At 40.7% G+C, this 24,037-nt stretch overlaps 1 protein-coding gene across 3 annotated transcripts in view; it reads left to right on the forward strand.

Moving 5' to 3' along the window:
• The window catches only part of LOC146860186 (dual oxidase 1-like), a 1,129,619-nt gene that overhangs the window by 733,786 nt on the left and 371,796 nt on the right, over positions 1-24,037 (forward strand). For all 3 annotated transcript variants that reach the window (XM_085644023.1, XM_085644022.1, XM_085644024.1), the window contains one exon: positions 7,709-7,884. In XM_085644023.1, the coding sequence (XP_085500149.1) occupies positions 7,709-7,884 (176 nt within the window). The remainder of the gene's footprint in view (positions 1-7,708; positions 7,885-24,037) is intronic.

Genomic DNA, 24,037 nt, shown 5'->3' on the forward strand with positions numbered 1-24,037 from the left:
CAAAACGCCAGAGGCCTATACCGGACCATATCCTCAATAGGTTGGCAACCCAGATCGAATAGCAGGGGGATGCGTGGAGTAGAAAGGGGTAGCCCTGTTAATGATCTCAAAAAGTTATTTTGGGCCACCCTCAAGGAGTCCAGATTACTGAACCCCCATAACTCGGCACCATACATAACTGCAGGAAGGATTTTAGACCCGTAGATTTGCATCAATGGTGCTATAGGTTTTGTGCAGGATTGCCTGTGTTCCTTTAGTAGTGCACCACCTAATTGTGAGTGCTTAAGACTAAGCAATTCTGTTTGAGGCCTCCAACTTAGGTTGTCACTAAAGGTGACCCCTAAATATGTGAATGTGGGCGTCTGTTCCAGGCTGACACCACCCATATCTACCCTGGCTTTTACGGGGCGGGGGCCACGGAGGACCATGAATTTAGTCTTCCCCACATTGACCTCGAGCTCATGTTCGCGGCAAAATAGCTCAAACCTAGACAGAGCCAATTGGAGCCCCTGTCGGGTTTTGGAAATAAGGAGCGTATCATCCGCGAACATGAGCAAGGGGACTTTCATTCCTGCCAACGAGGGTGCATCAGTCGGAAAGTTAGAAAAATAACTAGTTACACCATTAATAAACAGGGAAAACAATGTAGGGGCCAGAACGCACCCTTGTCTGACCCCTTTGGACACTTCAAATCTCGCAGTTACTTCCCCTGGTTTACCCCATCTAACCTGGGCATATGTGTGAGCATGCAGTTTAACTAAGAGCCTCAAAAACTCGGCCGGCATACCCATCTCCCGAAGGACCTCCCACAGTTTGGATCTTGGCACCATATCAAATGCAGACCTGAGGTCCACAAATGCTGCAAAGAGCATGCCCCCCCCCAAGGTAGACTTCCTTCCAGTATAGTAGTGTAAACCTAAAGGCTTGATCTATGGTTCCGACATGTGTCCGGAAACCTGCCTGAAAAGGCGTCAAGATGTCATTATCGGAAATCCAACTAGTGATGCGGCCCGACAGCAAACGTGCGGTGATTTTTTGGGCCGCATCTATGAGGCTGATCGGGCGATAGTTGGCTGGGGCAGAGCGATCGCCCTTCTTATAGATTGGCAAAATCTCTGCCCCAAACCAAGAGTCCGGAACCGGTGCTCCACTAGCCAGGGCATTAGCTAAGGTTTTTAAGTAAGGTACCCAAAGATCCTGATCATGTTTGAATAAATCAGCAGGGATACAGTCAGGACCTGGGGCTTTGCCGTTCGGGAGAGTTTTCAAAATTAACATCACCTCGCTACAGGTGAACTCTAATACTCCTGCATTGTTATGTAGCAGCGGGGCATTTAGGGTATTTTCGGTGGACTTAAGTTGATTTTTGAAATAACTAACCCACTGAGCAGGTGCAACATGATTAGCCGGAATCATAGCCTGCGGGTTCCTACCCCATTTTAAGAGATGCCAAAAATGGCACATATTTCTGCCCTCACAAGCTTCATATAGCTCGCGCCAGCGTGATTCATCCCAGTTTAACTTTGCTGACCTTTGAGCAGATTTATATGCAGCTCTACAGCTCCTGATCTTTATCGGGTCCCTTGACTTAATTGCTAGGATTAATGCTTTACGTGACTCTCTACAACCTACATCAAACCACGAATTTTCCCTCTGACGAGTGGGTTTAACAGTAGCTGGGACACTTTTGATGACATTTTTTTTAAGGGCTGTAAATAGTTCACTGTGAATGTCCGGAATGAGATTAATGATCTCTTCCTTGGCATCATAGCAGGACAACTTAAACATAGCAACATTAACCAATTCCCTAATAGCAGCCCGAGCAGAGGGATCAGGGGCGATCTTAGGCCAACGGACCCTTCTCATGTCATTTGACAGGGTAGCTTGCACCTGCAGAGAGCATACATCATCATTACTACATCCTGAAAAACTAGTATCGGTTAGGGTCAGCATCAGGGGGTTATGATCACTCTCTAACCTATCCGTCACCACCATGTCAATGACATCTACCCACAACTCACAATTAACCAGAATGTAGTCAATTCTGCTCTTACTTCTGCCATTATCAAAGGTTGACTTTCCTCCCCTATCCGAGGTTGTTCTTCCATTAACAGCCCGCAACCCCATTTCCAAACAAAGCCCCTTCAGAAATAGTGCTACTTGTGTCCATTTACTAATAGGGTTTAGTTCTAATTGGGGAATACCCCACACAGAGTCCTCAGCTTCAGAAAGATACCCATCGTCAGACCCCAAAGGTTCGAAACAAGTGTTGAAGTCACCTGCCACCAACCTGTGACCAGCTCTAGGTGTGTTACGAAGTAATAGGTCCAATACAAAAGCAGAGGGGGGACATTTACCACCGGGAACTCCCCTAAAATAGGTGTTAAATATATGAGTATTAAGGCCCTTAGGTGAGGAAACCTGTATGGCCAATATGTCGGGGCTGTCCGTTGGGACTTCCCTAACTTCAATACCCTCGCATTGACGTACCCAGATTGACAGACCACCCACCGGTCTACCTCTAATACCCCTAACAGCTGGTTTAAAATAATTAACATACCCTACACGATAAATCGGATCCACTGCCCATGTTTCCTGGAAACACCAAATATCAACCTGATCTACAAACGCCACCCAATCAGGAGAGGCCAGTTTAGAGTGGAGTCCGGCTATGTTCCAGGAGGAAAATGATAGGCTGTTACTCAGATTTGGCGGGTTCATTAACTGTGTCTCCATAGAGGGGTCAGTAATGGAACAAATGGGAAGTAAGCTCGTAGGTACATAGGTAACAGATGGAACAGGTTCGATAGCTTGTGCCAGGGGTTGCAAGGGAGCAGGTGGCTCCCGACAGGCACACAAAGAGCTCCCTTTTAAAACAGGCCATGACATCACAGAGCTATCCCCCTGTCAATCGTTATCCTCCAGGGTGGAGAGAGCAGCAAAACGATTTTTTAACCTAATTTTTTGGGGGCCAGGTTGTGGGACACAATGGGGGTCTCGTTGCAGCATAAGGGTCGTTGCCCTTACAGGCCTGTAAAAATAACCTAGGGGCAGAATCAGAATCTCATCTTGGGAGGAAGCATGGTGTATTGCCTGCTCCAAGATACGTTCTACTAATAGGGGGGACCTAAAGCTTAATACGACACAATCACCTCTCAGGGCCTTTTGGTCATGGCCAACCCAGGACACCCGCCTGACCATTTTAAATTCATCAAATAATGGTTGAGTCGCCCCAAACTTTCTGCCTAGGAAATACAAAGCTTTGTTTTTTAGATTAGACCAATGCTCACTAGACCCCATTGCCAGTTGCGGAACATTAGCTAGAATGATAGTATAGGGAGTGGCTTCTGGGGGGAGGTGAAGGCTCCTTGAATCTGCCGATGCCACTGAGTTAAGTGACACAGGCCTTATCAATTCATCCATAAGCTGGGGATCAATCAACGAACTTCTTGCTACATTATGGGCGGGCGGGGGTCTAGTTGATGGAGCCCTAGGTGCTAATAAGACCAGGGGGTTACTAGTGTGGGTTCCTGTAATGTTTTGACCAATGATAGGCCTTGCACTGGAACTGCTAACCTCTTCCTCATTATTCTGTGCTGGTGTTATTACAGCTAGAGTCTGAAGTTTCATCAGATTAACTTCGATGTGATTAAGTCTAGTTACCACAGTATCGAGTTTAGCCAAAACAGGTTGTATGAGTATCGCTAGTTGGTCCCTCAATATGGCCTAAACATTGCGTATTATTTATGCATGATGGGGCGATGATTGGAGTTAGGGGCTGCCCGCCCAAGGAACCTGTGGCAGCTCGAGGGATGGGGGGTTTATTTTGAACCCTGCTTTTCCTCTTTTTACATGGAGGTTCTCTGACTTTAGGACCTGCTGCTCTAGAATTTGCACGGGTAGTTACCATTGCTGGGGTAGATGGTGGGCTAGAGGGGAGAGGTGTATCAATGTGACCAGAACATGAGGACACGTTCGCTAAACCCCTCAATGTACAAGAATCCGGACGTGTTTCCAATAAGGGGTCATTAACAGCTGTAGGGAAAGTGCAGGGCAAAGCTGTAGAGGGGTCCAATGACAGCCTACGTTCCACAGCTAGGATTTTATCAGTTATTTCTAGTTCAACCCATGTGAGATAATCATCAAGTGTGCCCGCCATCCTTCCCTCAGCCTTCCTTCTACTCATATTAGAAGTTAACTACACAACAATCAGCCCACCAAAGAACCCCACAAACAAGTACTAAGTGCTACAATAGGACCCTAGCACGATCTCTTACTGAACACCAAGAGGGTAGGCCCAGCCCAGCCACTAACGGCCACTGACGGGCAAGGACGGGCCCGCCCTTGGCCCGGGGCTTCGCCCGGGCGCTGCCCGCGAGCTGTCCCGCGCTGCGGAAGCTCCCGGCGTCTTTTGAGAGACACCGGCGCGCTGAGATGACGTCAAGCGCAGCGCCGGTGTCAGGAGGTGCTGGGAGATGAAGTTCTGAACAGCCGTTCCCCTCACGGCAACGGAGAAGGATGCAAGGAGCAAGAATCCCCCACAAGGAAAGCCATTCCCCTCACGGCGGGTAAGTGGAATCACAGAGTCATACACCACTCAGCTCATTTGGCGCGTCCTGCGCTGCGGAAGCTCCCGGGGGCTTTTGAGAGACACCGGCACGCTGAGATGACGTCAAGCGCAGCACCGGTGTCAGGAGGTGCTGGGAGATGAAGTTCTGAACAGCCATTCCCCTCACGGCAACGGAGAAGGATGCAAGGAGCAAGAATCCCCCACGAGGAAAGCCGTTTCCCTCACGGCGGGTAAGTGGAATCACAGAGTCATACACCACTCAGCTCATTTGGCGCGTCCCGCGCTGCGGAAGCTCCCGGCAGCTTTTGAGAGACACCAGCGCGCTGAGATGACGTCAAGCGCAGCGCCGGTGTCAGGAGGGGCTGGGAGATGAAGTTCTGAACAGCCGTTCCCCTCACGGCAATGGAGAAGGATGCAAGGAGCAAGAATCCCCCACGAGGAAAGCCGTTCCCCTCACGGCGGGTAAGTGGAATCACAGAGTCATACACCACTCAGCTCATTTGGCGCGTCCCCATGCCTACCTTCTCAGAATTACCTGGTAGTCCTTAGTCTGAGTATTTTGGGATCTGGACCTGCAAAGTGTAATTTAAGGAGAATCTGAAACCATTGGTTTAAAATGGACAATGTAGGAATAGACTAATCCAATATGAATAAATTAGGCATTTCAAAATCAGATAGAATTAATAGAGTTCCTAAATAAAAATAGCCAAAACGGGCATAGCAGCACAAATAGGATTGTAACACAGAGATGTAAAGGTGAGTCATTCTTTGCCAAAGATGATACCTCATGATGGCAGGCAAGATTAATTTGAGAACAGAGATGCACTTAGCTTATTTACTAGGGACATGCGAAGTGGTCAAACATGGGTTCCGTTGCCTCTGAAAGAATTGTTTTAAATTTCACCAACTTCATCAACTTTTAAAATTATTTCAAAAAAAGGAATATTGACCACAATCCCTCTGAATAGAGAGGTTTTGCAGGAGAAAACCATGCATAACCTGATTCACTAAGGTAAACTTACACTTTTGTGTAAGTTTACAATGTTTTGCTATTCACAAACTCCTCAGTCAGAACAGAGAACTCTGCACATAAAAAGAAAGGATAGGCCTATCTTTTTATGTACGGAGTTCTCTGCTGAACTTCCTTGGCTCTGCTTTCGCCAGCTTACTATTAACTCACAGTTTGTGTGATTGCTAAAACAATTGTAAAGTTACACAGGCAGGAGAAACAGGCTCTTAGTTTTATTGAAGAATTTTCCTGCTAAAAATTGTTTTGTGGAAAACATAGGTTGCAATAACCTTTTTGCTAAAAAAAAAATTAAGTTCAGAAACTTAGCAACATTACGAAAATGTGGAGGTGTCAGATTCACAGGACTCTGCAGCTGAATTGTACTTCTGCACACCTGATATGTAGAAGGTAATCTAAAACTTTCAGCAAAACTCTGAATGGAAGCTAAAATTGAAAACACTACTTTTCTGACCCACTCCATTTATTATTTCCCTCTAGTTGGATCAGCACTTAACCTGCATACCTACATTTAGCTGAATGTACTAACAGGGTTCCAAATTTCCTGGAGATTCATACAAGGCATAAAAAATATCACAAATCAATTACAGGTTTTTCTATGGGAAGAGAGGCTCAGAATTACTAGTTGTTATCTATAGTTATGAAGATTCATTGTCTTATAGGAGTAAGCAGTCCCATACTATGTGCCAATGGACAAATTCTCATGCAGATATCTCAAACTACAACATTAACAGAAAATCACAAAAATAACAGTGCAAAACAACTCAATAGCAGAAGCCAACACGAAAGTAAATTACCACTATGCCATAAAAGAACATCAGCTCAATGCCACACAAGATAAACAACACAGGCAACATGAAAATAGCTAGAAAGAAAAGTTAATCACAGCATTAATACACCTCCCCAACTAATGCAACAACAGAACCCAACCATCACAAAATAACCCAAAATACAACACAAAACAATAGAAACAACAGAACAACAAAACAAAATACAACAGTAAATACTAGCAACATCACAAAATCAACCAAATTGAACAAGACGGTGACACAAAATGCAAAAAAACTTAACACAACAAAATAGTACAGTACAATATATTAGAATCAAAGAGTACCACATCTACACAATACAACACAACATACCATACAAAAACAATAGCACAACACAAACAATATAAAACAATGCAACAATATCAGAACATTACAAAAGCCTCAACCAAACAGCAAATACAACACACAGCACCAACTGCAACAATATGATATCAATCAGCACAAGATAACACAGTGCAGTACAGAAACACATCCCAAAAATACATTTCATAACAACACAAAAAGGGTGCATTCAATCTGTATAGAAACACAATAAAAGTACTACACAGTACAGCAATCCAAGTGCATATCACTACAGAACACATTTTTTCTGTATAGTAAAAAACTCAATTGCTATGGAGATTAGCATGGGAAATAAATGTTTGAGACCCCTCCCCCATTTCTTGGCCCCTGGTTGACAGATCAGTGCCAAACATTCCTTGAAGGAGCCCAGGTAAATGCACGTTTTTTTAAAAGAAAGTCTCATGTAGATTTGTCAAATGTCACAAAAATTAGTAGCAAAATATCTTCATGAAGAAACTCTGACCTATCTAAACGTACTCAGCTTATATATAGATATAGGTGTGTGTGTGTGTGTGTGTGTGTGTGTGTGTGTGTGTGTGTGTGTGGGTGTGTGTGTGTTTGTGTGCGCGTGCATGCGTGTGTGCGTGCGTGTGTGTGTGTGTATGTATGTATATAATCTTTTAGAAACTCAATAAGGATATTTGAAAAACAGTACCAATACAGCGTTCTCAATTTTTGTGACATTGCAACACTTTCTGTAAAATAAGTCTGACAGATTTGTAGCAAAGATTGTTTGTTCTATTTTGTAATACATCTGAAGCAGAAGCATCACAAAATAGATTTATAGTGGTATGTAAAATGAAATAAGTAGCTTTTTCCTATTACACATTGGATAGTTGGAATGCACAGAGAAAACAGAGAAGCTGATGAGCAACTTACTGTGTAACTAACCTTACCATATTCTAATGAACCTTTTTTTGATGTTGGTCTTTTGCCCAGCTCGTGGAGGCCTTGGCTGCACTTTATGGCAATGACATATCAAAGTTGGAATTCCTTCCCGGAGCCATGCTTGAAAGTGATGGCGACATTGGAGAACTACTCAGTGCCATAATCCAGGACCAGCTAGAGCGCTTGCGGGATGGTGACCGGTTCTGGTTTGAGAACATTCGCAATGGGTGAGACATTTCAAATATCCTTTCTTTATTTCTGGTGAATTTCTTTGTTGAACATTAATGGCACTAGCATACAAGTGTGTTGAATGGCTTTTTGAAAAGATGACATCTGAAACAAGCTTTTACTAGCTTGGTTTTGAAGCAACTGATTGGATGTTCTGTATGAGATGGAAATCAGACTTTGATGCCACCAGGCAGTGAGTACGTTTAAGGACCACTTATTTACCCAGTGCCCAATATGCCCTAGTGATTTGATCCACACACATGAAATCCTTTTTCATCTGAGTTTGGTTGTTTCGACATTTTCACTACAACTCTCTTTAACAACCTTTTAGCTATAACTGAACTAAAAGATAGGTGTAAGTAAAAGTGGGTGTAGTAAGCATGCAACAAACCCAACAAAACTTTCACTGTGCATTTCAAGTTTCAGTAAAAGATTAAATTGGTATATGAAAAATAAAAGGAATGTACATACAGTAGTTCCAAAGTTATTGCAGTGACATATCACTACTAGATACCAAATAGGAAAAAGATGATTCATAAAAAATGTATGGGGGAGGCGTGGTCTGGCTATGGAGAAAGATGACCGCCTAAGCTGTGGGCTCCGCCGGGAGAGGAGCCTTTGATGTAAGCGTTGCACTTACCAACATCGTAAAAGCTGCAGCCTTAATGAATTTGGCTTCCTGACGACCTGCAGAACCGTTTTGAGTGCAACACGGGGCTGAATGACACTTGCAACGGCTTCCTTTACTGCGATCAAGTCCTGAGGTGAGTGTGATGTCGGCTGGCCTCCAACTCTTACGGAATCCCCGGTCCTCACATGCGTGTAGGCCGGGATTCCTCTCACTGTCTCCGCCCCCTCCCAGTGCGTTTTCCCGACGTGACTAAATTTGCAGGCGGAGTCATGAGGAGAACAAGCACATTTCATGAAGAAGTGCTCCAACGTCACAAATAGCCCCGCGACAGACCCGTAAAGAGCACGATAATACTAAAATGAGGTAAATTACGCTGACTACTTAAAAACTCTGTGGCTTAATCTCAGTGCTAAAAACTTTAATCTCAACTTTTACCACATACTGTCAAGCTACATGTTTTGAGGTAAACGTGCAGTGAATTCATCTCTTATATTTCAAGAGCTTTCAATCTTCACATACGCAGAAATGAACCCCTTGGTGAATAATTTTATTCCTCAAAATATATCCTTCTACATATAGCTCCACTCCTAAATACTCCTAAGTGCAACGTTGAAGGTAGTTCAAATGCCTATATGTATACAGAGGTGGTGATTATGACAGCTGTATTGTAGTTCTAACTCACTGTATATTGAATGAAGTGAGGTGAAAACATGTACCTATTGAAATGTAATCCTGTCCACACATGTTTTACTGTCTAATGTAGCGCTCACGCATATCATGCCTCACAAGAAATCAAGCATTTAGGACATAGGAAAAGATATACTGCATAGTGCAGTGGTTGGAATTAATAATCAGTTTCGACTCCTGCTATTACCGTCTTTTGAAGCTTTACTCTTTTTGATAATCACTGTCATTGAAATATATCCGAGAATTTAGTACACATAATAGAAGTATCATTTTAGAAAGATATTACAGAGGTCTAGATACATTTCTGTGCACAGCTGTGGGACTGATCTTCATATCAAACACCAAGTGTGGCAGTAAATCCTCTACACCACTTCTATTAGCTGAAGTCCTTAAACAGTCAAGCAAGATGCCTGGCAAAGGATCTGCTTCGTCATCAAAAGAAAAAAGAACTATTGATGGTCAGAATGCAGAACAATGTCATACATTCACCCCAGCACAGAGATCTGGGCCTAAATCCATTGTTTGTTTGCTCACCATTCCATTCCAGTTGAACCCAGCCATATGCAAATCAGTCTTGACCCTGTGCCTCATGGGAATAGTCCAGCCCGAACTGCCAGGCCAGGTCCTCCCTGGACTGGAAACAAGCATCCTAGGACCGGTTTCAGGATTTCACCCCTCTTCAGCCAGCATAGCTTGATTCCAGTGGCATGGAGAGAATGGGACTCACGTCTGAGCATGCCCATCCCACTCTGGGTGACAAATGCAAAAAAAACTATTGATGGACAGAATGCAGAACAATGTCATACATTCACCCCAGTCCAGCCCGAACTGCCAGGCTAGGTCCTCCCTGGACTGGAAACAAGCATCCTACGACCGTTTTCAGGGTTTCACCCTTCTTCAGCCAGGATAGCTTGATTCCAGTGGCATAGAGAGCACGGGACTTACGTCTGAGCATACCCGTCCCACGCGGGCCCAGGCCACCCATAGCTTGTTTTTTAAGACATGAGCAAACTAGACTTTTACTAACTACAGTGCGCTCACATGGCTCATTTTAATATAAGGGTCACATCATCCAAATGGCTGCGGATTTCTCTAAAGAGACCAACGAGAGATGCAAAGCATTCCTCGCTATTAGACCTCAGTTACGACAGATGGACATTAAATATGGTCTATTTGAGCCAGCTCGTTTTCATATTACTACAAATGGAGACTCTAGATACTTCTATGATCCAGTAAACTTGCAGAAATTCCTAGATGAAAACACAAGACATGGATACACAAGACACTTCAATTGATCATATTCATGCAAGCTTGAGTTCCGCACAGCACCATTTGATAACAGAAGGCGAAAGATTATCAATCTTCACCCAAGAAGAGATCTAGACCTACTCGTGCCCATGATGATACATTTTCAGTGATTCACGCTACTTCTGCTTTTACATAAGAACAACACAGAGATAAATCTCATTGCGCTCTTAAGCCTGCCTCAGAAGAAGACTGACAATAGTAGTATGACAAATTTAGCTGTTAAGTAACCATTCATACTGTTTGATTTCAAATCAAACAAACAAAGCATTAATTACTTATATTTCTATCGTAAGAGTAAAACTGACTAGCCAGTGTTAACATACACGATGTAAATGGAAATTGTATTCAATTTTTACATAACAGAATGTTATTCATTCACCATGTATTACAATATTCTATATTAGATTATACTGTTTTATTAGGATGTTCAACTATATAGTGTTATAATATTTAATAGTATGTTGCTTCAGCCTTTACTCCTTTTTCTATTCTATTTAGTATATTTGTTATATTATATCAATGAATTCTTAATTTATGTGCATTTATACATAGTAATGAATGTTTTCATATTTAATATATAATATATTTATTGAATTTTCGTGATGATAACTCTACCCTGCTTTAAGGAATTACTCATTCTATTTTATACATATATTTATACTATGCGATTTCGCATAGATTTAATATATTATTATAATTTATGTTATGTTGTGATACATATACTCTCCGCGGTGGTGGTCCGGGAGAAACAGACCCGCGGTTAACAGTTCAATATTTTTTGGTACTTATATTACTGTATATCAAACTATATACTATATTCATAGCCTTTCTCTTAATTTTACTATATCTATACATTTCCTATTCTCACCCCTTATATTTTCTTTGTGTAATTGATTATCTATATTTCTGCTAAAACCAGATGTGTCCCTTCCCATTTTCTATCTTTCCCCCACACTCCTATTTTATTTTATTGATTCAGATCATCCTTCTGATTGTTAAAAATTTTATAAAACTATTTTTAAAGCTTACTTAAATTCATTGACATTTCATAAACATGTCCAGCAGTCCAATATACATCCTCTTTCTGTGATTACATAGAATGTGCATGGACTTACTCACTACATCAAAAGGAAAAAAGTACTGTCATATCTTCAATCCAAAAGTACGGATGTAGCATTACTTCAAGAGACACATTTGGATGCATTGGAATCAGAGAAACTTTGTAGAGACTGGGTAGGCAAAGTAATTCACAGTAGTGTACAAAAGGATGAACTTACAACCACAGATCCCATCCGCAAAAGTGGAGTAGCAATTCTCATCCGCAAATCCCTCCAGGTTACAGTATTAAAAACATGGACAGATCCTGACGGTCGTTATATATTTGCCAAGCTGCGTATTGGAGATACTTATATTAGTGTTGGCTCTGTTTATGCTCTGACATCAACAAAAAAATCATTTTTTCTTCATCTAAATGGTTTGCTAATAGAGATGGGTGCATCACAGTATCTCATGGGTGGTGATTGGAACATTGTGAGGGAACCATTTTTAGATAACATAGGCCTCCTAGATAAAAATAATAATGCCGTTAGGGCATTAATAGATGACATATTATCTGATAATGGATTAATTGATCATTGGCGCCTTTCGTATCCGTCAGATACTGAGTACACATTTTTCTTCTCCAACACATGGTACCCTATCTCGTTTGGATTATTTTTTAGTATCCCAAAGATTAATCCAGTCCATTCAAGAATCTTGTATTTTAGAAGCAGCATTATCTGATTACTCCCCAGTTTTCTTAGCTATAGAAGTTGGCATATCCAGACCAGGACGCAAAGCCTGGCGCATGAACATATAACAACATAAGTCACCTGAAGGTAAATATCAGTTGCAAATTTTTGTTTTCAAGACTATATTTCCACAAATCAGAGTTCGGTGACCTCAGATAAAGTGATATGCGCTGCGGCTAAAGCTACTATGAGAGGTCAATTGATGCGCGAGGCGGCATTGGCTAACAAACAGAATGCTGCATGACATAAAGAACATACTGTCATATACCCACCAATATAACATTGCTCCAACACTGCAAAAGCGTAAATCTTTAGAGCAAGCTCGAATGGCGATAAATGGGCTCTTCACCTCTAAAGCAGAATTTGCCCTTCAAAAACTAAAAATCGGACATTATGAGCAAGGAGAACAGGCAGGTAGATTATTAGCTTCACAACTAAGATGAAGAGAAACAGCCATGGCCATTCCCGCCATCAAATCATCTCAAGGTACTATTCTCACTAGACTGCAGGACTTAGTAAATGAATTTTCTTATTTTTATGCATCCCTCTACACACCAGAGGCGCAAATAGATACAGATAGACTGAATTACTTTCTTTCAAAGGTAGATCTCCCATGTCTTTCTGATGAGGGAAGGGCTCTTCTTGAGGGAGAGATTAGCAGGGATGAAATTGCGCAAGCGGTATCTAATTTACCATACCATAAAACCCCTGGAGAGGATGGCTTCCCAGCTGAATTCAATCATTGGGTTGGGCATAATATAATTGATTCTCTACATGCTACTTTTCAGGAAGCTGAGCGAGATAACTCCTTAAGTCCTCTCTAACAAAGCAATAATTGCAGTACTCCCTAAACCTGGAAGTGGCCCTTTAACTTGTGCCAGCTATTGCCCCATCTCACTTTTGAATTGCGATATCAAAATATTTGCCAGTATTCTGGCTTCTTATCTTTAAAAGGTTTTACCTTCCTTAATTCATTCAACTCAAGTAAGGTTTGTTACAGGACGTTCCACTAGGAATCATTTACATACACTAGCACATACCCTATGGTATGCTAAAAACTTCCACACAATGCATTAGGCTTATCACTAGATGCTGAAAAGGATTTTGACTGTATAGAGTGGGATTATCTTTTCAAAGTACTTGAATGCTTTGGACTTGTAAACTAGTTTATTCAAAAAATACGGCTCCAATATGATAATTCTTCTGCAGAAGTAAATTGTGGAGGTTTTCTATCAGAACCATTTCCGATCCGACAAGGAGCACGTCAGGGATGTCCTCTATCCCCACTTCTTTTACTCTCAGCAATCGAGCCTTTAGCAGCCACTATTCGTCAATCAGATGCAGTCACAGGCATACATCTTCCTACAGGTGAATCAAAACTTTATCTATATGCAGATGACATATTACTCACCCTAACAATTCTTTCTAATTTATTGCCATCCTTACTTCAAATCATAGACACTTTTTCCTCATTCTCAGGTTATAAAATAAATTGGGACAAAAGTGAAGCCTTGTCTATCTCTGATAGAACCACTAAAGCGGCTATACATAACTTGCCTTTTCATTGGCAACCCTCACGTCTTAAATACCTAGGTATCCTAGTAAATAGAGGTATGGAATGTATGATTACAGATAACCTGAATCCAATGATTGTTCAAATGCAACGTGACTTTGATGATTGGAAAATTCTAAATCTTTCCATGTGGGGTAGAGCTCAAGCTGTTAAAATGGTTACACTCCCTTGTTTTATGTATACCTTAGGTATGCTTCCTCTTCATTTTTTGTTTAAATCTTTTTTTATTGAATTTATGCAGTCATGATTAATTATACATATGCTTACAATGCCCCTCTATGTCTTTCCTTTAACATTTGCAACTGTAACAGTGTGTACACATTTACAGATTGTCGGTTCTGTACAGGATGTAATATTAACAATGCAGTGTTTTTCATGCATAGCCTTTACATATAGGCAACTTTATGGGGTAGGGAGTTATTACTTTCTTTAACTTTGGGCATCTTTTCACTTTGCGTAAGTCTGCATGTCCGGCACAGTTGTGTGTAAACATATTAGACATTCTGTCTTGTACGAGTTCATTTTGTTCAAGCATATTAAACATAGAAAAGAAAAGAACAATGTTACAACATAAGAAACCAACAACTTTGACCTTCCCCTTAGTATCTTGCCCGGGTTTCCCGCATGTGTACAGGATCTTGGTGCTACTGATGTGTGTTATAGTGTCCCTTGTCTGTGGCGCGTGCGCCTACATGACTTTATGTGTGTCAAATAGTTGACCATGGAATATCGCACTATGTCCTCAGATAGCCTATCCGGCTTATGTCTCTTGCCTGCCCGCCCCTACGTCAGATGATCTCTTGGACCGCTCCCTTTCGCATTGTTGTAACTCGCCCAGGAGAACATCCCACTGTACTGCTATAGGGGTCTGTCGCAGACCTAATGTTTCCTCAAGCCTAATGGCGATGCTTTCTGCTTTGGCCCACGCTAATAGTCAATGGCGCCATGCCTGCATGTGCGGTGGTTCTGCTGCTTTCCAGTGTTTACTTAGTAATCTTTTGGCTACCACCATTCGCAGGTGTTACCTTGGTGTTATCTCGATGTTACCTTGGTGTCTGGTGTTCTCTTAAACTTATGGAGCAAGTATGTCAGCCATTCAAAGGGCAATGTACGGCCCGTGCAGGTATGTAATATTCTGGCGATCACGCTCCAATATGCACCAATGCGGGGGCTGCTCCATAACATATGTATTAGCTCAGCTCCCGGCTCGGTGCATCTCGGGCACTTAGCATCTGCTCCATTGAAATATTGATTGATCTTAGCAGGTGTTAGGTAAGCCCTGTGTATAATGTATAGCTGGATTTGCCTGCATCGCATGTTTTGGGGTATGCGTGTTGGGCTCTCTAATATTCAAGCCCATTCTTTGTCAACGAGTCGGCGCCCTAGGTCTAGTTCCCACTTCCTACGGAGGGGATCCAGACTTACCGCCGCATGTGTCCTAAATGAGTCTGCGAACCAGCGTATGACATGCTTGCCGTGTCCCATGACGTGTAAATACTGTACAGTGAGGTGTATTTGCAACTCTGTGGTCATGTTCCGTAGGTATGCTTCCTCTTCATATCCCCTTATCAACATTGAGACTTATAGATTCCAAAATAAAAACCTTTATATGGGGTTCAACAAAACCTTGTTTAGCTGTGGCAAAATTAAAGGCTCACCACTCTTCTGGAGGTATGAGTCTTCCATCCATTGAACATTATAAATTAGCATTACAGATTTCTCAATTATCATATATGTTGCCAGGAGTTTCTGATGTTCTGCAATGGGTCCATTTAGAACGTCATCTTTTACCTTCGGATTCTGGCATTTCTGCACTTTATGGTACTAAAATTACACATCCGAAACCTAAAAATCCAATTCTATCAGCTATGTCCAAATCTTGGCAATGAGCACAACGTTTACTAGCTTTAAACCCACATATACATGAAAAGGCACCCATATGGATCAATTCCAGTATTCGTATTAATAAGAAGGTATTATTATGGCCCTTGTGGAAAACAGCAGGTATTCAAACATTAGGTCACATTTTTTATAATGGTGATTTTAAAACATTCACATATGTGAGATGAATTCGGCCTTTCACCACACCAATCCCTAAAATATGACCAGCTTAAACAATGTTTGAAAAAACAACTAGGTTCATCTTCTCCGATATTTTAAAACTCACAAATCGTATCATATCTAAATACTTGGGGCAAACATAAAGGAGTGATATCCGGTCTATACCGAGTTTTCACAACACATCTTTTCTCTCAACCCTTACGCAGGCATTACAATTCAAATGGCAGTCACGTCTTTCAATTTCTTACACTACTAATGAATTTGGAGGAAGTAATGGAGAATCTAGATAAAGGAACTCGTGAAGTTAGACTTAAATTTTGTCTTTTTAAAATTCTTCATGACTGGCATTGGTCTCCGGCAAGATTACAGAAGGCTGGTTTAATGCCCCATGCCAATTGCTGGAGATGTTCTAACACCAACTGTGACTCAACACACATTATATGTGACTGACTGTTGGTTCAACCTTTCTGGTCCTATGTCGGAAACATGTTATCTTCTACCATGCCCTTACATCTTCCGCTTATCCTGCTGCTATTCTTCTCCATGATCTTCGGCTATTTCCAAAACTCACCAAATCTCAGTGTCATCTATTCCACATAGCGTTGTCTACAGCAAAAATATGCATTTTACGACATTGGAAATCTCCATCTCCTCCTTTGCAAGAAGAATGGTTGACAACCATGATACAAACAGCATCACATGAAAGAATAATGTATAATCTTCAGAATCAAACTGACGTATTTCTTCGTGTTTGGTTACCCTTCCTGAACATGAATAACGGTATCAATATTGATGATAATACTCCAAGTACTGATACTAATATCCCTTGATCTGCAATTATATTTTCTTCCTCCCTCCTTCCTCTTTCCCACCCATGGTACGCATAGTCTCATATTCTCATGTAATTTTATCACCTTGCTATCTTACAATCTTAATATTTTGTTACTTTATCATTCTTTCTTGCTAATTTACTCCTATCATTTCACTCTTACGATATTTTAATGACACTCCACCATTCATCATCCTTTGTATATCTTATATTGATGTGCTTTGTTAGTTCTTATATCAATCATCTTTCTCTCTTCTATTCACTCTGCCTTTTTTGACAAATTTTACAGTATTCGTTCTTTTAAGTGAATTACTATACAAAAGCTGATGAGATTTGCCTTGTTAATATTTGCCTATATTTATAGCCATATATGCTATAAAATCTAAATATTTAATCTATATATTTGATAAGTTAACCTATGACTAAATCTTTAAGAATGTTATACTTATTATATCTCTTCTCCTTTTTTCCTGTTGCTTGCATTATTTAAATATTTAATATTTTACATATCTAACTTATTCAACTATTTATCCTGTTATTTATCTATATAGCTATGTGTGGCGCATAGTATTCATCATATATGAATTTTCTTTTCTTCTTTTTCATATATTCAATATATTTATTCATACAATTTAAATTGTAGGTTGCTATTATCATTACTGTACTTTTGATGACATTTTTGCAAAATGCTAATAAAAAATTATAACACAATTTCTTTTTTATGGGATGTCAAAAATACATAACAAAACCTGTGTATTGGCAATGAACAAATTCACCATTGGGGGCACCTTGGTGCTGAATAAGAGGCATAGAGGTCACTTCCTCAGCCGTAGTGTTAGACCTGACAGACTTATGGTGATCTTCCCCCAAACATTTGGCTTCTTACCTCCAATTGTTTTCTGTATTCTTTTTTTTGGTCATTGGACTCTGAGCACTTTATCACTGCCAACGAGTGCTAAAGTGCACGTGCTTCTCTACTAAACATGGTTTTATGGACTTATTAATTTATCCATACTTCCGTAGTAGAGTTCACTGCATGTGCCCAAGGTCTGTAAATTAAATGCTGCTAGTGAGCCTGCAGCACTGATTGTGCCACCCACACAAGAAGCACTTTAACATGCTCACAGCTCTGACAGTGCCTGCAGTATGTTACTGCACAGTGTGGTGCAGGAACCGGGGTCCAATTCTGGGGGTGGGGCACAAACATGCCCCCCTGCATGCACCACCAGGCTCAGAAGTGGCAGGGGGCCATGTTAGGAAAATGCTTGGCGGTGCTGAAGCAGCACCACCAGCATATTCCTCCCCCTTTTCACTGCGCTACCGCTGCAGAATCCTGGATCCTGGCAGAGGCACAGGTCTGACCGTCACACTCCAAATACGATGGGTTGACCCGCAGTGGTGATGATGTTTGGACCACCACCATGAGTATGGCGGTCCTGAGGACCGCTGTTCTCGCAATTAGCCACTTAAATCCACTTTTATTACATATGTCACCCCTGAAGTAGGATTTAGGTAGCCCATAGGGAAGGGTGCTATGTAATTTAAAGGTAGGACATGCACTTTTAAGTTTTGCATGTCTTCGTAGTGAAAAACACCCAAATTCATTTTTCACTACTGTGAGGCCTACCCCTCTTACAGGTTAACATTGGGAATTCCTTATTACACTTAAAAGTTGCACTTCCTGAGTGAGAAGGAGTAGCTCTATCATGTTTCATTTCATTGGAATGGTAATGATAAATCTGTTTTCTGACAAAGTTGAAATTATCATTACTATTTCAGAAATGCCACTGTTAAAAAGATAGTGAAAACAAGGAAGGCTTGGGTCCTGTACTCCCCAGACTGGACCACCCAAATATTGAAATCACAGAAAGGTGTCAAGGGAGGTTTATTTTAAATATTCGCGATAAACCTGAGACCACTAATTTTGAGGTTTTTGAGCATTTATTCTGCTTAGTTTTGAAAATGTAAATAATTCAACTGTTAGAAAGACGACATTTCTCTGCTCTTAGCTCTCTGTGCCTGCAGCCAGTCTCCAATACACATCTGGGGCTGCTGGACTTTGTGCATTCCCTCTAGACAGCCATTCACTAAGAAAGCTTAGGTGTGACTGAGTGCCCATCCACATCCTGATGGGTCATCCTGGGATGAATGGGAAGGAGGAGCTGGCACTTACACCTAAATAGGCAGTGTACTATGCCCACACAAAGGGCTGCACACCCCCCTGTAGTGAGTCTTGAGCCAGGGCTGGGAGGCAGGACCTGTATGCACCTCAAAGCCCCTCTTTGAAGTCACCTCCACTTCAAAGGCACAAGTTAGTATAAGTGGTGGGTCTTTGACTCAGCCAAATCAGACACCACTAGAACTGTGAAGGGAACTCTGCCAGGAGGACGGACTACTGTGCTGCTACAAGGACTGCCACTCTCCAAGACCTCTGATCTGGAAGAACTGGTTTTCTGCTGTGCTGCCATGCTACTTGCAAACCTCTTCCCTGCCGAGGAAGAACTGGACCCTTTTACTTGAACCCAGAGTGCTCTCATAGGGCATTTTGGCTTGCCTCCTGATTTAAGACTCAGGGATATCACAGTCTTACACCCTGCTCCTGTGCCTGGTTCATTGGATGTGGATACAGGTGTATGCTCCAGTGGAACCGATGCATGCTCTGGCACATAAAGCAGAATCAGCACATTGCTGCTATTACAGGAGCAGAGCTGACGCATCACACTTGGAACCATTATCATCGGTGTCACCTCATCAACGCTACTGCAGTGAGAGATGATAGACACATCCCCTCGACCACATGGAGAAAACCAGCACATCAGCTTTAGAACCAATCAATCTCTGAGCCAGTGTTTTATCTGTGAAACGGGCGCATCACCATCATTGCCTGGAAAAAATCGATGCACCATGACTGCGGGATCGACACGAATGCATCGCTGGGCTGCACCCCGCATTCCCCTGTTGCGACCAGGATCAAGGTACTTTTGTTCAGCAGGACTTGTGTGGCTCCTGTACGATGCCCACGTGCCATCACAGTTGGCTTGAACTGTTGACTTTGCCCCAGTCCAGCGCGACCAGATAACACCCAAAGGCGCTAATTTGCTCCTAAACATTATTTTTACATTTATTATTTTACAAATTCATGTCTTGAATTCTATTTCTTGGATTTTTGTCTTTTTGGTCTTGTTTTATTTATAAAATTATAATCTATTTTTCTAAACTTGTGTGTAGTATTTTTGTGGTGTTTTCATCGTCTTACTGTTTGAAGTGTTGCACAAATACACATTGCCTCTTAAGTTAAGCCTGCCTGCTGTGTTCCAAGCTAATAGAGGGGGAGCACCGGTTAATTTATGGTGTGTATCTTACTTACACTGACTAGGATTGTGGCTCCTGCTTGGACAGGGTGCATACCTCTGCCAACCAGAAACCCAATTTCTAACACATAGGTTTCATGGTCCTCCAGCAATCAAGCTTTCCAAGCAGGTTGAAGCACACTTGGGGACTATTTCATAAGATTGGCAGATTCCAATTCTGGAACAAGCTATTTCTAAAGGGAGAATGTAGGTGAAATATTTGGATAGCTTTTCAAACATTTTGTGACCTTAATGCAATACATTGTGATGCATTTAATGTTTTGGTTTCAAATCTTGAACATTATGCAAATGATGTGAGGATGTTTTAAGCAAAACACTCCTATGCTGCTTGACGAATAAAACTGGTAACTGTACAGTCATTTCCTAAAACCACATACTTTACTGTGCTATCGCTAATATTACATGAGATTTGCTTTGCAGCACTCCGAACTGCACAGAGCATTTTCCTATTTATTAGTGGACTTTTTTTGGCCCGTATAAAACTGGTTAGCATTTTATTTTTCCTGATGAAGAACCCTTCCTACAAGAATCACAGGAGAGTTAAAAAAAATAAAAAGTAATCATGGAAATGAAGACATTTTCATAAGATTTATTTTCCTAACAAAGAGATAGTCTTTCCCGTGCATGAAATTGTTTCTTAATTTTATTTTTAAAAGCCTATAGATTAAGTAGAACAATTTAGATAGATCTTCTGAAACTAGGATCCCTATTTTTATGACTAGTTTATGACTTCTGTCTCTCATTCTGCATGGATAATGATTATTTTGGTCTTTTTTTCTTTAATGTTAATTCCTGATGTTTTTTAGGTAATCCAATGACAGATCTAAATATGACACAATACCATCAGTAAAAAACCTAACTCTGAATAGTTCGTTGAGACCAGAGGGTTTCAAAATACCTCTAATATTTCTAATTTGCGAGGTTAAAGACTCAGTTAAAAAAATAAAAGGGCTGAGAAACTTCAGCCCTACCTGGTTCTGCCAGAGATGTCAATATGACCCTGCCATTTCTCATTTACCATCAGTTGAGCCCATCATAGCATCTGAATGTGGTCTAGAGTCAGCCATAGTAATTCTCACTTCACCAGAACAAATAACTTATCAACATCCTTGAAAACATCTGTATTTTCATTGTAATAATAATGGTTTCTATAAGATAGTGGGTGTTAAAAAAGAGGATCCTGCCCAGGATAAAACCTATCCGATTTGAGTTTATTAAATTGCTATATGAATGTTGCAGTTTGATTTACAATGATTTTCTTTGAAAGATTGTAGTCTCCATTGAGAAGAGTATTTGAGCTGCAAAGTAATGGATCTTGGAAAAATAATCAAGGTTGCCATTTCTCATATGAACTCGGTACAGGACCACCCACAAAAATGCATGGAAAGAGTTTTGCTAAGATGGTAACAAGTAATTCACCCAATTATTTATACCAATCTGTGATAATATATTCTCCTTGAAACTTGCCTAGTGAATCGTCTTATTTGACTTTGTGACTTCTAGCTCCTCAATATCTCCATTTATTGTTTTTGGTGTTTTTTAACATTTTAGGAAGCTTAATTCCTGAAAAAATGTGGAATTTGCTCCATCATTATGTTCTGTGGTTTCTTCAAATAACATCTGCTACAAATTTTAAAAATGATTACTATGGCCTCATCTTCCTACATGATCTGTTGACGCACTGGTTAATTTATTTTTGCATATTTTGTTTCATGCTGCTTTAGTTTTACTCTGCAGTGCTAGCAATTTCCCTAACTTATCGTGTTTTTCTGTCACCTTCTGTCAAAATGTCTGTGTATTTATTATTTTTAGAGGCCTTAATGACTAGCTTTAGGTCTGCCCATATCTTATCTAATTATTTCTGTCCAAGCACTGTATATATCTCAGTTATGAAAGCTTGGTGTTCCTGCAGTTTGGAGTGTAATTCTTCTGTTACAGTATTTGAAGGCAACATAAATCTAACTGATTGAGGTGTGGCTAGTCTCTGTAAATATATTTTGAAGTTCTCTCAGACCATGTATCTGGATGAAGAATCTATATTTATTTTATAAAAAGACCAGATGTCTGTGTTCTATAGCCTATAGTCTTGGAAACTGAGAGAACTTTTGTATCAAGGTAAAAAAACAAAACATCTTTTTGGTGTATTATATTGATTAACTTCATCGAAATCATACTACGGTTAGTAAGCAAAGAATGTGGGAGTTCAGGAATTAAGTTACCATATTTCTCCAACACCTGAAGGATGATTGATCCTTGATCAGCTTTTAAAATAATAACTATAAAAAAGCGTAGTACAAAACTCCAGGTTCAGTTAGACTCCATATATCATCAACTCTTAAATATGTCATTATTTCCGAATCACACTTCAGTTTTCTAGCCTTTCTAATAGCAACCTCTTTCATATCCCTTTTCTTTTGGAGGACACATTCTAATTTTGTCAGAGCTAAATTAAACCCCCATCCCTAAACAAAATGTCCTGTATTGCAACATAAAGCTGGCAAGAGTGAGTATTAAACACCTATTCTTTATCATCTGGGTCATAGTCCATTGGCATTAAGGATTCAGTTCTGATTTGCCTGACGCATTCTTCTAGCCTTATGAACTGTAACAGCTACTCCACTATTTGCATTGCCTGTATTCCATGTAGTACTTCCTGTGCCCACTTTCCTTTTCTCATTCTTTCTATAGATTCCTTTTGAATGTGTCTCTTGTAAAAGTAAATTTTAACTTTCTCTCTTTCCAATTAGCACATGGCAGATCAGCACTTCTGCTTTGTATTCAATACATAGATGTTTAATGTTATTGCTCTCAATGGAAGCCTGTTTTACTGTCATTAGATGCACTGTTTTCCATGCAAAACGACTCTTCTTTATTCCCTCGCTTTTTGGGTGGGAATATTAGGAATGACTTTCCACTAGACTCTAGGATAATCTTTCTGGAGATTATTGAGGAGAAACCTAGTCATCCATCAAATTAAGGGAATTTTGTTTTAATTTTGAGGGTCCATTATAGCCAGGCATATGATACCTCAGAAATGGAAGAGCCACCATCATTCAGAGTAGGGGAAATACAAATGACGAAGGTGATGGCTATGGAAGAAATATGTTATAGAAGAATAGGCTTGTGTCGGTGTTCATTAAGACTATGGGACTTGTGGAAAAGAAATGTAGAAACAGCTCATACTGAGGAGGAATCACAGCAATGGAAGGGCATTCTCTAGAGGGAACAGAATAGACTATAATATTGACAAAAGTTTGTACTTTTGCATAAATTGCACAAATGATAACTTCAGAAGCCCATTATGTTACTTTACTCCTCCTTACTGTTGATTTTTTATTTTTATAGGTAAACACTTTTCTTGCAACATGTAACATGCTTCAGTGATTCTAATATAGCATTAGAGCCTGACCTAGTGGGCTTTAATGGTTATCAAAGGCCCGCTCCAGCGTTACCAAGGAAGTGGGCCTTTAGTGGCTGATAGAGCCCAATAGGAAGACTCTAAGTCTAAAGGCTACCAGAACATTCCGCCCCTAGAGGGCAGAATTTCGAATTAGTAAATACAAAGGCCTCTCAGGCCCAAGGGGGTTATAAATCTCCTCGGGCTCTGAGAGGCCTTTGTTTACAGCTGCAGCTGTGACAGGCAAACAATATTGGAATGTTGCTCTCCGGGCTTCTACCAGGCAGTAGAAGCCCGGAGCACTCCATTGTCTACAATAGAGTGCTCATTATTCCAATGTTCTATTAAACAAAAAAAGGAATAGAAGCTATAGAATTGTCAATTGTTTCATATGGAGCACTCTTCAAAAACAAGCAAAATAATCAATTGATTCTTAATACAGTCTTGAAAGAGAAAGTATGTGTTCGGGTATGATTAAACAGTCAGACGGGAACCAGGACTTTTT

The sequence above is a fragment of the Triturus cristatus genome, chromosome 3_1 (genome assembly GCF_964204655.1).
Source record: "Triturus cristatus chromosome 3_1, aTriCri1.1, whole genome shotgun sequence".
NCBI classification, from domain to species: Eukaryota; Metazoa; Chordata; class Amphibia; order Caudata; family Salamandridae; genus Triturus; species Triturus cristatus.